Source organism: Hyperolius riggenbachi, chromosome 1 (assembly GCF_040937935.1).
Source record: "Hyperolius riggenbachi isolate aHypRig1 chromosome 1, aHypRig1.pri, whole genome shotgun sequence".
NCBI lineage: Eukaryota > Metazoa > Chordata > Amphibia > Anura > Hyperoliidae > Hyperolius > Hyperolius riggenbachi.
The window spans coordinates 607,821,965-607,840,258 of NC_090646.1; the positions used below are offsets into that span (position 1 = coordinate 607,821,965).

Genomic DNA, 18,294 nt, shown 5'->3' on the forward strand with positions numbered 1-18,294 from the left:
TTGGAGGGAAGGGACGGGGGCAGGGACCGGAGCTATGCAGGAGGCGGGGGAGCAGCTGAGACTGACACTACAGATGTAAACACAGCCTCACAGCATGGCTGTGATTTATGAGGGATTGCAGAGTGCAGGGGGACCTTAGGGGGGTTTGGGATAGCAACAGAGGCTGCGCTGTATAGGCAGATCCAGCCTCTGTATGCAGATAACATTCTTTAAACACACCTCGGGTTCTTTTTAAAGGAAACCCAAGGTGAGAGGGATACGGAAGCTTTTAAATAATGCACATTGCCTGGCTGTCCTGTTAATCTTCTGCCTCTAATACATTAAGCCATAAACCCTGAACAAGCATGCAGATCAGATGTCTGACAAATCTGACAAGATTAACACCAGGTTTAAAGGCTCATACACACATCGGATTTTTCCGAACGACGGGTCCTTTGAACGTCCCGTCGTTCAAACGTCCGCACGCCAAATCGGGCTTGTGTACAGACTGTCGTTCGGGTGATAAGACTAGTCTTGAGCGATCTGCCGGGCGGATCGCTCAAAATTGATCTTATCACCCGAACGACAGCCCGATTTGGCGTGCGGACGACTGAACGACGGGACGTTCAAAGGACCCGTCGTTTGGAAACATCCGTGTGTATGGGCCTTTAGGTGTGCAATTTATACCCTACTGACCAAAAAGATCAGCATAACCGCCAGGAAACTGATATTGTTTAAAATGAAATATGGCAGCTTCCATAGGTCTCACACCTCGGGTTCTTTTTTTTTTGTTTAACTTTTTTTTTTTTTTTATATCCCATTTATACACCACTTTCTGGCAGTTAGTGTTTTTAAACACCAGTTATTCAACAGTTAATGGATCTTTTATAGCAATCTAAACAGTGGCATAGCAATAGGGGTTGCAGAGGTTGTGACCGCATCGGGATCCTCCCTCAACTGCAGATTTAGCCCTTTATTGGTTCTGTTCTTATAATAATCACTTCTATAGATGCTTTGAATGGTAGTAATCATGAACACACTGTTCCCCATCCCCTTCTTGCACCTCTGACACTGTGGTTGTCCTTGGCAGGTTTTAGTGGGCGGTATTAATTGTGTAGAGTGCTGGGGGGGCCCATGTAAAACTTGCACCAGGGTCTAGAGCTCCTTCGCTACGCCGCTGAATCTAGAAATCAATGAGGCTAACAAATCTTTAACAATCATATTTTATTTACAAAAACAGAATTCTCTTCCATTGTAAAATTTAAAATTTTTACTACAGTTAAATATAGAATTTAACAAAATGAAATATTAAATAGTTTAAGTGCTTAAATGTGGGAAAAGGAAGGTGATTCAGCAAGGGGGGCTGCTGTAGAAGTCGTCAGGATACTGGCTCTGTGTGTGCCATTCATCACACTCTATGCATCCTGGTGGGGGCGGAGCATAAGGACCACGAACTGACACGACCTCTGTTTGATGGCACAATTTCACAGCATCTCCATGATGATCGAGCCGGTTTCGTCTCCAGATAGGGTGGTCCGGGGCTAAAGCCATTACCTACAGATGACAAATTAGTTTTAAAGGTTACAATTTAAATCTATTTAAGCATTACAATTCTTAATTTCTATAATTCTAAAGAGGCAAAAAAAAGTAAATTGCTCCGAAACAGCTCAGCACCTGGCTTATAACTGGCTGCAAGAAAGGTTTCTCAGCCAATTTTAAGCCACATACCATGTAATTGCCACTCTAGCACAGATACAGCAGGAGCTGAAGACAAATTGTACTAGCTCCACTTTCAGCATGTAGTATCTCCAGTGATCGTGGCTAGCAGGCTGAAAGACATTTAAAAAAAATATTTTGGTTGCACAGTGCTGCGATCTAGTGCATCGCTGTACAGGGGACAGCTTAGTGACAGCTGTCCCCTCAAGTGGCTCAGAATGTGATCCCCTCTCATAGGCTGATGCAGAAAGCTCTGAAAATCACAGGAAGGAGATTTGGGGAGAAATTCGCTCCAGTCAGAGAGGAGGCAGATACCGCAGGGGGGAAAATAAGTTTTTATATGTACCGCTCCAGCGGAGGGGGCACATACCGCAGCGAGGGGGGACACTTTAGCATCATGACTCGCATATATGCCGAGGCCCCCACTTTTGAGCCACTTTTTGGGGGTCAAAAATTCGGCATATATGCGAGTATATATGGTATGTACGTTTACATTGTGCATTTGTGAAAACTCACAACTGACTGCATAACTTTCAAAAACATGTAAAACGCACAATTTATCCCAATGGGGACACAGAGAAATTAATTTTTACATGTGTTTGATGCATTTTAAAAAGTTATTGTAATTTATTCCATTGATCAGGTAAAGTGAAAACGCAAAATGTACCAAAAATCTCAACCCAAAAACGCAGCAAAAAATGAAAAACTGTAGAAAAATAAAAATTGAAGCGTAATAAAAAAAATAATGTTGGACTATGCAGTTGGGCTACAGATCGATCACCAGTACTGAAGAAGGAATCAAACAACTGATAGTAACCATTGGCCAGCCTGACTTTCACCAAACCATATGGGTTTATTCCAGGGGCTTTCCCTGATCACATTCTGTTCATGTTAAAAGAATACATTTTTGGTCATGTGATATAAATTGGCAGAGGGCATGTTCTTACATTACATCCAATAGCAGCAGCAATGATGGTGATATTGCATGCGCACTTCTGCAACTGCATATAGTGCACTGCTATGGTTCTTTTTGTAACCCCCAATTTACAGAATCACTTAACTTTACATTTTTCTTTTGCTACAGATATGTCTGTCTACTACTGATGGTATTAGAAAATCTGTAATATGCATTATAAATATTTTTACAGTAAAATCTGCCTTAAAGTTTTCGGTGAATAAAAGGAAAGGGGTAATTAGCAAAATTGCTGGCGATAGTTTGAGGCTAGATTTACAGTGGGGCATTGCAATCCCAATAAAGCAGGACCACAATGGAAAATTCACGCCATGCGTTATCCCATCGTTGCATCACATACAGTGATTTTGAAGCATAAATGAAGGAAAAGTTTGCAATGCTGTCAAAAAGCACATTTTGCGTTGGGATGCCAGATAGGTGGTGCATTGCAGTGCAGAGAACCACATATTTACAAAGCAGCCATTACGCCGCAATTGACCAATGTGAATGTAGCCATTAAAAAAAATGCAGACCAGATTACAAACTTGATGCTGCATTTTTTCTAACTGATCAGTCTGTTACACAAAAACTACAGGGTAAAGTCAAACATTTTACAAGGAGTAGAAACCATTCAGACTTATCACTTTTTTTGTTTTCTATAAAGAAAAACCACTGACCTCCTCACAGAGCTCCTTGCTTACAATGGCATTAAATCCCATCTCCCGCCACAGCTGGTCTCTGGCATTGAGGAAGAACTTCTTACAGTTCTCCCAGTAGACTCCCAATGTCCAGGGCAGGATCTCCTTTCTCAGGCCTTGATCTTCCTCCTCCACACAGTTGGCTAAATATCTGTTAAAGAAAATCAGAATATTTGGGTTTGGCAGGAATTTCTTGTTAATCTACAACAAAGCTACATTCGTCAAATGCAGTCTACTAAATGACACCTCCATCCTCATTCCTTTACATATTAATTCAGAAAAATGGATCTTTTTTTAAAGAGACATTTTATTTGTAGCAGTCCACAGAACTCCTACTGAGATTCTGCAGAGTGGTTACTTCCTGGTTTCATGGGAGCAGAGAAAGAGTTTACCTCCTGTGTTTAGATATTAGTATAAAAGTCGGCACACCTGTGGCACAGATCTCAGAGCTAACAGCTCAAATTACAGTGGCTCATTATTTGCAGATAAAGGGGAATTAAAGAAGCTGTTATCACTAAATACACACAGGGTGGGTTTCTCAGTGTTTTCCTTCTCTCCTATGGAAGAGTTTAGGTCCACTTTAGGCTCGTTTCCACTAGACGCGTTGCAATGTGGAAAACATTAAGCATTGAAACACAAGGAAACTGCAACCAATTCATGTCAATGGAGTAGTTTCCATTGATGAGAATTTACCTAGGCGATGTGGTAGACTATGGATAGCATGCTGCAGTTTTCCACAGCACGCATCATAGTCCCCATAGCAGCCGCATGATGCTGCATCCGGTTGTACGTCAGCCAACCGGACGTACTTAGGGAAGGATGCGCCGATCGCCTTGCCTCAAACGCCAGTGGAAACTGGCCATTAATATCCCTATAATTCATGGAAGTAACCTCATTCTTCTATTTCTGTGCAACGTGTATTAAATCTCTGAAGTTCTGTAAACAAGACGGAAGGAGCTGTTGGTACTTGAAATTATAAAAATAGAGTATAAAGAACTGATACTTACAGAGCAATAAAAAATGCAGTCGGTGAATAGAATCTGTAATCCATCCGAACTCGCTTAAAATATACGAAGGTCATGGCCAGGAGATACTGTGAAAAGAATAAAATATGTATAGACGTTACATATGAGAGAATCACATTATAGCACAAATATGAAATATCATTCCATATTCTGCAAACCAGTATTGGGATAGAATTTGCAGACATCCATATGGAGATAAAACATGACAAATTTTCCATTCAATGGCTCGAACACACTTGTAACTTTAACCTCCCTGGCGTTAAATTTCCCCAGGATTTCTGTGCAAAAAGTGATAAAATGTATATAACTTTTTTCCTGTAACCTGCCAAAATGTGTCATGCAGGGGTCTAGTATACAGTGCAGGAGAGTATTGATGTGTATGCACGTTTATACTGATCACAGCATGTTGTGTGTGGACGGATAATCTGTCAATACCGCTAGTATTGTTCAAAACTGTCATTTGGGTTTACCATTTCAGCTAAATGGCCAGTCCACTGGCATCATAGCACACCCTTCACACAGTGCAATCAGGTCTGCTAGGTTGGAAAACCATTCCTATCAGCTATTTCTCCCAGTAGCTAATTATAGAGCTCTCCACCTCATCCCCGCGTACCTATTATTCAGCTGCCGGGAGATTTGGTGCAGGGTAAAGTCGATAAACTGCTCACCCTGCTCCTGGCGGCATTAATTACTATTCCCCCTCCAGGCCGCCGTGGATAGTGGGGGAGAGATGTAATTTGGCTTCCAGCTGTTGCTGGCGGCCAAATTCGTTTTTTGTAGTAATTTGTGCTCCGTTGGCGCCCAAATTACTCACTAAGCTCTGCTATCGCCGCAATTTCTTTTACTGCCTATGGTGACGCCCAAATCTCCTGTGCTGTTATTACAGCGCTGCCATCCTCTCCTTCCCTCTCCATAGGGCACAATATGATGCTCAGGAGATGGCCAATGCCAAGCACTGTTTGTTCAGGGGAAAGTTGCCCATACCAAAAAAATTATCATTTCAGGCAACCACCCAGCTGAGGTCCAATCTACACAAAAATACACAAGCCATGTGCCAAACCTGGTTTTATAGTGTAAAATGTAAGCTCTAATCCAATACAGGATGTTTGTAATGCATTTAAACCAATATAGAATATCCTTAATTCAATACCAAATCATGATTATATTAGTATGTAAACCCCATATATAAAGGTCTTCCATTTAAAACAGAATAGACTAAAAAAACTTGGTAAACATTCTTGGTGACAGTCCATTATAAGGTAGGTCTTAAAGCGCAACTGAAGGGATATGGAGGCTGTCATGTTTATTTCCTTTAAAGCAATGCCAGTTGCCTGGCCATCCTGCTAATCCTCTAGCTCTAATACATAAACCCTGAACAAGCATGCAGCAGGTGTTTCTGACATTGTCAGATCTGAAAGATTAGCTGCGTTCTTGTTTCTGGCATTATTCAGACACTACTGCATCCTAATAGACCAGCAGGACTGCCAGGCAACTGGTATTGTATTAAAAGGAAATAAATATGGCAGCATCCATTTCTCACTTCAGTTGCCCTTTAAATTGTGTGCCCTGTGCTGGAGGAAATTCCCAACATACTCTAAAAATCTAAGTCCCTAGTACAATGTATTGCAACAATATATTAATAAATAAAGATGTATTCTGTTCATTTCTCAGTAGCACATTTTAAACTAACTTCATAACCATTTTTTTTAATTCTTATTCTTACATTCCGGCCATACTTGGTGTGGAGGGGGCTGTACACTTTTGCTTTAGTCAGTGTTTTTTCCTATTGTACAAATACTGTACAAATATCTGCAGTCTGACCTATTTTACTGTAAATTGTCAGTTACACAGTACATACCTTGTCTGCGATCCGATAACACATGTCCCTTTGCAGGAACCCCTTCACCATGCCATCCTCTGCAATTCAAAAATGAAAGAAAAATTACAAATTTGCATGGTGGACATTGTCATTCAGGCATCCTGTCTGTCCATAAAATACTCTGCTTTTTAGTACTACCTAGCTAAAACTCTGATTTACTGGTGATGATGCTGCCTAAAAACAGGAAATCCTCACAGCAAATCGGAACCTTAGAAATCTTTCAGCTGATCAAACTGGACACATGCTTCTGAGTTCTCCTCCTAAACACTGCCATTGAGTTAAAGACCGTTGCTCTGAAACAAAGCAGCCCCTAGTTTATATAAGGCTGCAGGAAAGGCTTCTCAGCCAATTTAGGGGCACATGTTGTACAATTACTTCTGCAGCATAAATACATATTATTTTTGTGAAAACTGAATACAACAGTTCCACATATTGTAAAGCATGTTGGCAAGGAGGCCACATTACTCCAGACCAGGCATATACTTCTGAAGAGCTTAGATGCTGGGTGAGGGATACGCTTAATGCAAATAGACATGCTTGCCAATATTTTATACATAATTTCTGCACAATGGTATCTTACAAAAAGGTAGATTCAATTTGACCACAGCTTATTTTACTTTTTTTGTTCTACTTTTAAAGGGAACCCGAGGTGAGAGACAAAGGCTAACATTTTTCCCTTTAAACAATACACATCGCCTGGCTGCCCTGCTGATCCACTTCTATACTTTTAGGCTTCTTGCACACCAAGACGTTGTGTTAGGTGTCACGTTAAGGTCGCATAACGTGCACCTAACACAACGTATGGTGCTGCAAAAGCCGACGGTAGAGTGAGCCGCGTTCGGCGGCTCGATTCCTATAATGTCTCCCAGAGTGGCGCTGATTGGCCAGCGGGACCACGTGATGCGGAGCGAGACACTCCGCATCACGTGGTCCCGCCGGCCAATCAGCTGCCGCCAGTGCAGTGAATATTAAGTAGCCATGTGCGCGGCTACTGTAGCTGGCTCTCCCCGCCTCCTCTCCGCCCCCCACTGCGCATGTGCAAACAGTCTAACGCGGCTATAGCCGCTCCAACGCCGTAGCATGCTGCACTTTGCACCGAACGTGCAGCATTACATGTAACGCAACGTGGGCTGTGTGAACAGCCCACTTGTGTTACATTGCTGTGCGTTGGGGGAGCGTTACAGGCGCACTAACGTGCGCCTGTAACGTCTTGGTGTGTAAGCAGCCTTAGTCAGACTCTGAACAAGCATGCAGATCAGAAGTTCCTGACAAATCTGACAAGATTAGCTGCATGCTTGTTTCAGGTGTGATTTAGACACCGCTGACCAGAAGGATCAGCAAGACTGCCAGGCAACTGGTATTGTTTGAAAGGTAGTAAATATGGCAGCCTCCATATCCCTCACTTCAGGGGTCCTTTTTAAGCTTTGGGACTCCATCTGTATGAAATGAAAAATGGAGGCCGATTTCTATATTCAGTATGCGGATGTTTGCTTCATGGCTGTGAGCAAATCCTCAAGTTATAGGCTAGTTTATATACTGTACATAACTGATGTCTAAAATGCATTATTCCAAATGAGAAGCAGAAACCTGTAGCTTAAACATAAAAGGGAACTTACCAAATATATTAAAAAATGCCGCCACCTCTTCAAGTGTGAACATGAGGGAAGATCCCCTCTTTCTTTTCTGGCTTCTGGTTTTAGCGTCGTCTGGGCTGGTCAGTCTACGCTTCATCATGTCTGATGTCTCAGTCCACTAAGCAGCAGCTGAAAACGATACACATTAGATGCCCCATTACTAATATTCAGTGATATTCTTTAACACAACTATACATTTGTGCAGATGTAGACATATTGATTAGAATCTCACACCTATATAGGAGGGAATCCGCACTAGTGATGGAACCTCAAGCCTGCATCACAGTATTCTCCAAGGAAGGGTCCACACACGTTCATCTGCTTGTGCCTTGACAAAGGGAACCAGATTGGCCTCGATACGATCGGCGAATGGTCAGATGTCTTTCAATGTGTGTTTAATGGGACAATAAGGTTGCATTGTGGGACGTTATGGTCACACGTTATAAAGTATTATAACGCAGCTTACCGCACTGCAATGCTAATCCTATGGGCCGTTCACAGTGGGACGTTGTCGTCACATTGAAACCTGTAGCGTTGTGGTAACTCGCTGCTTGCAGTTCGTTACTTCTTAACGCAGACACGTTTCTACTTTAACGTCGCATTGAAACGCAACATCCCAGTGTGAATGCGACCTAAATCTCCTAGTTCTTGCAATCAGCCTGTGTGCGGACCTTTCCTTGGAGAATACAGTAGACACATTGATACACAATTCTCCAGATGTTTCTGCTGTTACATTTGTCAAAGTTTACATATTTTTAAACTGTTCCACAAGAAACCAATATAATTTTTCTTTAAATTTTAGCTACCGCAGGTCTAATTCACCACCGAGGCATCTGCTGGGAATAGTTAGTAATTCAGTAATTTCTAAATGGATCCAGCAATTAATAGATTTCATGAAAACTATTAGGCGGTAAGATTACAGCTATCACCTGGGTCACAGCAGAACATAGCGGCAGTTGCTGAAAGGTTAATAAATTGCAGTCTTATCCAGAGACCTTAGTGAACTCTCTATAATGAACTCAGCTAGTCCTGCGGTTCAATAAAGGGTAAATAAACCTTGCTGTAGGTTAGAGATGGTCAGCAAGATGCAAACATTTGAGTTGATGCATATTTTTTATGGTAACTCAATGCAGTTTTAAAATGGTCTCTTTAAATTCCTTGAGTGCTGCATTTGATTGGTGGTCCATTTTCAAGCTGCATACATTTCCATAAAATTGGCATTAAAAAAAAAAAAAAATCTACTCAATTTTTTGCATCTCATTCACATCTCATCTACATGTATGCATTCATTTAAAATTACACAACTTCCAATTTGTACACCTCTCAAATCTTCACTATAGTCTGGTGCATCTTGGGAAAGAATTGAAAAACCAAATTTTTATTAGCAAGTTATTTAGTATTTATATAGCACCAACATCTTCCGCAGCGCTGTACAGAGTATATATAGTTAAAGCTGGCCATACACTAGGCCGATTCTCCGCCGATCGACGTCAGATTCGATCACTGGGATTGAATCTGCTGTCACATCGTTCCCGCTACACGCTAAATTTCGATCTATCCCGTCGATCGCTCAGTGCGGAAAATTACCGTCGATCGCCCGCGGGTAGGGAGCGCGTCGCTAGCGGCGTTCGAGTGCCCAACGACCGACGCAATAGAGCCCGCATACATTACCTGCTCCGCCGGCGCGACCGGTCACCGCTGCTCCGTCTCTGCACTGGTCTCCGGGTCCGGCATGCTTCACTTCCTCCTGCCCGGCAGGAAGTTTAAACAGTAGAGGGCACTCTACTGTTTAAACTTCCTGCCGGGCAAGAAGAAGTGAAGCATGCCGGAGACCAGACCAGACCAGATCAGCGGTGACCGGGGGCAGTCGCGCTGGCGGAGCAGGTAATGTATGCGGGGGGGGGGGGGGGTAGCGGTGGTAGCACCACCACCACAGATTGTGAACGGTTTCAGGCTGAAATCAGTTCACAATCTGTTTGCAGGTAGCCATACGATCCCTCTCTGATTCGATCAGAGAGGGGTCTATCTGTTGGTCGAATCTGATGGCAAATCGACCAGTGTATGGCTACCTTAACTGTCCCTAAAAGCAGCTCACAATCTAGTCCCTACCATAGTCATATGTCTATATTGTGTAGTTTATGTATTGTAGCCTAGGGCCAATTGTTTAGGGGGAAGCCGATTAACTTATCTGTATGTTTTTGGGAAGTGGGTATGGGCATTGGCTGATACCAAATAAATGCCAGATAAGTGTGCTTTCTGGTTGCTTGAGTCTCAATGTTAAAAATGTGCCCAGCTAACAGTTCTATACCCCACTCTATATACATACCGTAAACTCTTATTAAATGTTAATACAGTAATTGAAAGTATGTTAACCTTGGGAGAGCCCACAAGCAGTCTAAGAAGTTGGAATTCACCACTGAGTACTGCCTGCAAATTACATTATGGTACTGATGCCCCCTACATCTATTTACAGCTTGATCATGCAGCCCTCTCATGGACTAAGGGCACTTTCACATGGGCAGGTGAACTGTGTGCTCAGTGAGCAGTTAGCAGGCAAGCTGCTGGGTAAAATGTGCAGGTGGAGATAAAATCACCTTGACATTTTCCAGATTTAGTACTAAACATAAAGTAACATTGCCTTTTAACTCCAAAATAGGGACATTGAAAAAACAAAAACACCAATTAGCATATCAATGATAGTCTGTGTTGATACTGATGTTTTCTTGTCTGCTGGTGGTTTTCATTTTCACTTTCATGTCAATTACTTTTCCTAAACACACTAAAAAAAAAAAACCTTGCCTGAAACTATTTTCCTAGTTTTGTATACAATGAGGAAGGGTTGGTTGAGATGCCCTCTTTTATAATTGAGAAGAACAAGGCCCATCTCATCACAATGGAGGCATTACCCATACATAACTGTACAAAGGGCTTATAATGGAATTCTGTTTTGGTTTACTGTGAAGTCAGTTGGTAAGGATTATACTTTACATGGCAAGGATAGTTTGCACTTTTTGTACATGGCCCAATTGCTTTTTGGTTGAAAACTGTAGTCGTTTTACATACATGTAATTGTGCACCTAAGATTGTTGTATCCTTCCTGACAGGAATTAAGAAACCTCATTAACATTTCTAAATAAAAAAATTGGGTTTTTCATAGCAGCTAATTTCATCTCATCACAAGTCCACAGCATAATGGTCAGAAACTTCCATTCAGCATTAAAAAGTATTTTATATGATGCTATCCCAGAATTTACAAACATGGAAGGTTTGCCCATACACAAGCAGCTGAAGCTCCCGTTCACCATCTGGGCACATGTTGGCACACAAGACGTGGTGGACAGGTGCTGACCCCCATATGAAGTTGCATCTGAGCATGGTTGCCATGCTCATACACGACAGACAGTTTTCGGCCACCAGGTTACAGTGCCACATGTCGAACGTGAAATGCATGACTTACATTCGGCTGAATATAGTGGCTGAAACTCCCAACAAGCATACAGTTCAGCCCCCATTGGAAGAGGCCTATCTGTTGCCATAGTGGGAAATGCAATTGCTGTGGGACTCAGGAGGCCAGCATGGTCTGGCAATGGTGATTTTTCTAGCAGTAATAATAGTTTGACAAATTTGGAAAATCTTTGCATTGCTTGTGAACCTGACAGTTATGCATGCAACTTTCTGTACTGCAGTGTTTTCTCCTATTTAGAATAGCAGAGGTCACCCCAGAACAGCCCTATACATGGAGTTTAATCTATGCTATGGGTTACATCACACATTTATACTCCTGGGTACGAGTCAGGCAAAAACAGTGCTGGAAATGTGGGTGCACTAGGCGCCGCCATAGGCTGTAATGTGAATTACGGCTATAGCTGTGCGCAGTCAGTAATTTGGACACCCTCAAAAGATGAAGCTCAAATTGCAATAAAAATAGCGTAGTGCGGACACTAACAGGGGGGGGGGGGGGAGTAATTAACGCTGCTGGGACTTTTGTAGGAGCAAGGTGAGCCATTTTTCGGCTTTACCCTGCGCCCAAATCTCCCAGAGCCTTTATTACATGTACACCTTTGGTAAATGTAGAGTGTAAGCCACCAGATAAGACAGTCATAAAATATAGCCATGGTTTTCCAAGTTATCTCCTAGGTTATATTTTCTAACCTTGTCAATAAAATGCCCTTTTAGGGCCTGTTTCCACTACACACAGATTGGATGCAGAAAAACTGACTCCAATGAATGCGTATGGGAAAATCTGCATCAGAAAATTCGCGTTTAGTGGAAACAGGCCCATAGGCATTCATTGGAGTCAGTTTTTCTGCATCCAATCTGCGTGTAGTGGAAATAGGCCCTTAAGGTACAATTTTTAGCAAGAAAATACTCAAAATAGATTTCATACCACTCCACCATACTTTTTGAAACTTAATTGCTATATGTTAAATATTTTTTAAAGGAATGAAAAATGTATCTCTTAGGAAAAATTAAAAAGAAAAAGTGCATTAAATAAGAGCCATAGGTCCCAATCCAATTAACTTTTTCTGTTAGGTGATATATTCACATTTTATCAATAAAATGCCCTTTAAGCCACCAACAAGCAGGAAAATACTCAGTTTTGACAGTACTTTTTCAACCTACTTTTTGGTTCTTTTTTCAGTTGCAGTGCACTAAAGTTATTTTAAACAGAAGAAACTATATCTCCTAGGAGAAAAAGTGAATTGTATCAGGCCCATGGTGTCCTACTGAGGAGAGAAACTTACCTGTTAATATTCTTGCACTGGGAAAAGCAAAGGTTCTTCAGAAGCTATAGGAGTTAGCAGTGAGAAGGTCTTTGGTAAAAGGTTTGAACCAGGACACTTCTGGCTTCTTTTTATAGGAGGTTCTCCTAAACAGACAATAGCTGGAGCGCTATGTAAATTAACCAATTACAAAGAAGTAAAGAGGTGAGGAATGCCCACATAGAGCCTCTGAGGGAACCAATCACAAAGCACAAAGGAAAGGGGGAGGAGGGTTCCAGAGGAGGTTTTACAATGGTAACTTAGAAGTTTTCAATTATCCTAATTGAGTTTATTTTTGGAATGCCAATATTTATGATAAAAATAAAAAGTAGCTTAGTTAACCTCCCTGGCGGTAAGCCCGTGCTGAGCACAGGCTATGCCGCCGGAAGGCACCGCTCAGGCCCCGCTGGACCGACTTGCATAATTTTTTTTTAGCACTTTGCTAGCTGCGTGTGCAATGCGATCGCCGCCGCTACCCGCCGATCCGCCGCTATTCGTCACGCCGCGGCCGCCCCCACCCCCCCCCCAAACCCCATGCGCTGCCTGGCCAATCAGTGGCAGGCAGCGCTGTGGGGTGGATCGGAGTCCCCCATGATGTCACGACGTCGGTGACGTCATCCCACCCGGTCGCCATGGTGCCGGGGGAAGCCCTCCAGGAGATCCCGTTCTTTGAGGGGCTGGGGGGATGCCTTATCTCGCTACATGAAAAAGAAAAGAAAAAAAAAACGGATTTGCTGCCCCCTGGCGGATTTATAGCAAACCGCCAGGAGGGTTAAACAATGTAGACCCAGTTCAGACCAGATTGGTTTGGTTGTAGATGAAAATTGAATAGAGCATACAGTGGAATTTTATGTGCAAAGTAATTTACCTTTTATGGACAAGTATCAGCCAGTTACTCCATCAGATGGGCCTATGATTGATTATTTAGGATCTTTCCATAAATCTGTGCACAACTGGGGTGAGAAATCAGGCAGGGATTTTTTTATAAACCTTTTTGTTTTGTCATAAAGAAATTCAATTTTCCCTAATTCGGCTTGAAGTTTTTTGCCTTCTCTAAAAAAATCAATACAATTCTACCAATTTCAATATCTGGATATTGACATTGTATCCGCTGTGGGATAAGCAGGGCTGTGGAGTCGGTCCAAAAATCCACCGACTCCGACTCCGACTCCTCAGTTTAGGATTCCACCGACTCCGACTCCTCTAATTTGCATATTACAATTTTGTTGATTAAAAGTATGTAACATGAAATTCGTCTCTTAACTGCCAACGCTTAGGAATTTTACAAGACAACTGAAGTGAGAAGGATATGTAGACTACTATATTTATTCCCTTTAGACTAAAACTAGTCCTTGGTAAGAGTACTTGTAAAAGGTACAAACCGGAACAAAGAACATCTATCAGGCCCTAGGCAATGTAAGTGTGGGTACATGTAAGAATGATGTGCAGGTACTCTGCAGGGGAATGAGGAGATTGTAAACAGACAACACCTCTGTGTTCAATGTGCACAGCATTCTCAGTGGATTCCCTGCAGCTCTGTGGGGAGTGCATATGTAGAGTATAGTACTACTGTGTAACAAAGTAAACCTGAGACAGATGAAATTAAAGTTTTATACATACCTGGGGCTTCCTTCAGCCGCCTTCAGGATAATCAGTCCCTCGTTGTCCTCCTCCACTACCTGGATCTTCTGCTATGAGTCCAGGTACTTGAGCCAGTCGGGCGTAGTGCGCATGCACACACTCCGCCGCCAGGAGCATACTACACCTGTGCAGCACTATTGCGCAGGTGCAAAATGTTCCTGGCTGTGGGAGCGGTATGCGGCGGACAGCGCTGACTGGCTGAATTACCAGGACTCATAGCAGAAGATCCGGGTGGTGGAGGACAGCGAGGGACTGATTAGCCTGAAGGGGGCTGGAGGAAGCCCCAGGTATGTATAAAACTTTACTTTTCATCCATCTCAGTTACCCTTTAATTTGTAGTCACCAAACCAAATTTTAACCAGCTGAGCGGTCTGGACGAGCTCAGCTCGTCCAACACCGCCAGCGGCTGCCGCTCAGGCCCTGCTGGGCCGATTTTAATGAAATAAAAAGCAGCACACGCAGCCGGCACTTTGCCAGCCGCGTGTGCTGCCTGATCGCCGCCGCTCTGCGGCGATTCGCCGCGAGCAGCGGCGAAAGAGGGTCCCCCCAGCCGCCTGAGCCCAGCGTAGCCGGAACAAAAAGTTCCGGCCAGCGCTAAGGGCTGGATCGGAGGCGGCTGACGTCAGGACGTCGGCTGACGTCGATGACGTCACTCCGCTCGTCGCTATGGCGACGATATAAGCAAAACAAGGAAGGCCGCTTATTGCGGCCTTCCTTGTTTATTCTGGGCGCCGGAGGCGATCGGAAGATCGCCTCCGGAGCGCCCTCTAGTGGGCTTTCATGCAGCCAACTTTCAGTTGGCTGCATGAAATAGTTTTTTTTTTATTTAAAAAAAACCCTCCCGCAGCCACCCTGGCGATTTAATCAGAACGCCAGGGTGGTTAACAACATATCAAATTATTTGATTTCATCAGCAAAGGGAGTGCGTACATTTGCATAAATCAGCATCAATGCAGAATTATTTCCATCTCGTTGACCATCTCTATTAGTGACACAGCTACACATCAGGCTTTATTCTTACAGCATAGATGTTATTTAGTGTATATAAGAGATTTCTGTGTACACATCATATATACAGTCACAATCAGATATGTATATCTGACCTTAAAAATACGGAGACTGCTTTATTGAAGCAGCACAAGTAACTAATTTTGATTGGTTTATTTCATTTTTGTGGACTAAGCACAGCTATTACTGTATATATACTGTATATATACACATTATTTTTAATGACTTATCTGAGAAATAGAACATTTTATCATATTTTCTATTTTAATTACAGTTACAAACTCATTAGGAGTCGGAGTCGGAGCATTTTTTCCCGACTCCGACTCCAGGCACCCAAAATTGCCCGACTCCACGACTCCGACTCCACGACTCCGACTCCACAGCCCTGCGGTGATAAGCAGTTCAAACATGAATGAAGATACAAAGATTAGGTCTTATTCCTGCTAGAAATCTGATTGGAATATCGCTAGTGCAGTGTGGTCCATGGATCAGTCATGGGTCATACATCTTGAATGGTACATGATCATTCCTGTGTATATGGCATCCTTAGATATAAATCTACATCTTCAGCTGCCTAAAAAAGGAATCAGAGGTGTGAGACCTATGGAGGCTGCCATATTTCCCTTTAAACAATACCAGTTACCTGGCAGTCCTGCTAATCTTTCTTGTCCATAGGGTCTAAATCACAGACCTGAAACAAGAATGCAACTAATCTAGTCAGACCTCTTATCTGCCTGCTTGTTCAGGCTTAAAGTATTAGAGGCAGAGGGTCAGCAGGACAGCCAGGCAATGGGCATTATTTATTTAAAAAGGAAATAAGCTGGTCAGCCTTCATATCACTCACCTCGGATTCCCTTTCAAGAAAACCTGAAAAAAGTTTGAGGCCTCTTTCACAGTGTGGCGTTAACGTCGCACTTTAGAAAATGTTTCACTGCAGAATAAATGCACAGCAATGCTAAGTCTGTGCAACATTCACAGTGTATACGTTGCGTTTGTGTGTAACGTGAGGCGTTATTAGAAAGTGCTGCATGCTGTGTGTTATACACGTTAATTGGCTGCGTTCGACTGTTTGCACATGCTCAGTAATGACTTGAAAGCACACTTTTCATTGCCTGTTTTCTCTACTGTATGTGACCATAACGGGGCATGAAGTTGCGGTGCAACTTTTTTGGGGGGTGGCGTTGTAATTTGCGTTGCGACTTTAACGCCGCATCAAAACGCAACGTCCTACTGTGAAAGAGGCCTAAATGTAATCTATTGGACCCGGTCATTTTTACCTTTAGTAATAACAGACGTGTCCCTGGGCCCTGCAGCTCCAAAATTTCAATCCTTCACCCGTTCCAGCATCTTTTCACGTGATGTTGGACCAGAAGCTAATGCATTTGAACTGGACATGTGGGAGTTCACAAACCAAACATGCCTAATAAAAGGAAGCACTTGCACAATAGTGCCGCCTTTACCTGGGCATGCACAATTTTGGGAAAGGAAATATGCTCGTGCATGTGGGTGGGGTATTCCGATTGGGAACTTCAGCATGCCCAGTGAGTTCAAGGCACCTGTACTTCAGTTCCACAATTAAACATAGCCTGAACTGGGGGACCCTGAAGCCCAACTGCTCTAAGTAAGATAAAACTAAAGGGCCTAATGCTTTACCGTCAAATTTTTTGTTTGGTCCAGGGAACCCGAGGTGAGAGACACATGGAGGCTGACATACTTACTTTTAAACAATGCGTATTGCCTGGTTGTCCTGAACAAGCATGCAGATCAGGTGTTTGACAAAATTCTGGTATCCAGTAGTGTGATTCAGACGCTGACCAGAAAGATCAGGACTGCCAGGCAGCTGGTATACTTTTAAAAGGAAATATGGCAGCCTCCGTGTGTCTCTCACCTCAAGTTACTTTTGAGCTAGGCATATACTCAGGAAGATTACCGGTAGTTGTTCTATCAAAATGCACCATATGAGGCCATTTCAGAAAAGATGCAGGAGAGCTACAAAGTAATTGCTTGCTTACTGCTACTGGCGAAGGGCATTCCAGATCTAAATGGGATCAATATTTGGATCAAATAAGGATTGATTTTTTAATTTTCAGTAGATTTCATGTTTTATCAAATGTAACCTCTAATCAAAGGCATCCGCGTTTGCCTGGTTTACACACAAGCCTGGCCCATACTCCTCCTCCTTTCACAAACTGGGTCCACGGTGAGTCCTGCGAGTCCCTGAAGATCACCAGGACACAGGTGGGACCAGACTGGTGACACCTTCCCACACCTAGACCTGGTGCAAAGGGAATTTCACTTTTCCCATTTTCTCTTTATCTACTCTCTTAGAATTTAAGTCTACAATCTAACCAACAGAATTTGAACCAATAGAAATGGTAAAAATAAAGATTTTTTTCATTTGAAATATTATAAAATCTCCTTATTGCATCAGGCCACTGTTGTCCCATTGTGGTGTTTGTATATCATGGCAGGAGCATGCTTTTGGTATTGTCTAGAAGAGGGTGTTCAACAGAGGGTGTGAACAAATCATGCCTCTCCCCCCCCCCCCCCCCCACCCCCCACACACACTAATGGGGCCCAGCACACTTCCCTTGCCTCCCCTTGGTGACCTTACAGCCTGGAGGCCCATCTCACAAAGGTCAAAAAACAAGTGTGGCCATCAGGATCTTCATACCCATAACAAGTGTAGCCACAAAAATACCTGATTGGGAGTATCATGGAAAGAGAAGGTCAGGGTCCTTTTACACTTAATCAGTTGCTCTCAGTTATAACTGAAAGAAAACTGATTTTCAAAGTAATGCCCATGTTTTCCTATGGCCTCTTTTACACTTAATGCATTTTAACTGAAATCTTCTTCCAATGCTCTGATATGGAAAAAACGCATACTAACGCATACCAACTGATTAAGTGTAAACGGGGCCTAAGTAATTGCCACTCCATGATACTTAATTGGCTTAAGCTTTCACAATTCACACTTTGTGCAGTTCTATCCATTTGTC

General features: G+C 42.9%; 1 protein-coding gene across 1 annotated transcript; it reads right to left on the reverse strand.

The window, feature by feature from the left end:
- Positions 1-1,329: 1,329 nt before the first annotated feature.
- Positions 1,330-18,047, reverse strand: LOC137542204 (speedy protein A-like). Its single transcript, XM_068263988.1, has 6 exons — positions 17,997-18,047; positions 7,866-8,012; positions 6,229-6,287; positions 4,353-4,438; positions 3,325-3,496; positions 1,330-1,533 (listed from the first exon to the last, which is right to left on the reverse strand). The coding sequence occupies exons 2-6, from the start codon at positions 7,981-7,983 to the stop codon at positions 1,330-1,332; spliced, it is 639 nt and encodes a 212-aa protein (XP_068120089.1). The 5' UTR covers positions 7,984-8,012; positions 17,997-18,047.
- Between the last annotated feature and the right edge of the window lie 247 nt (positions 18,048-18,294).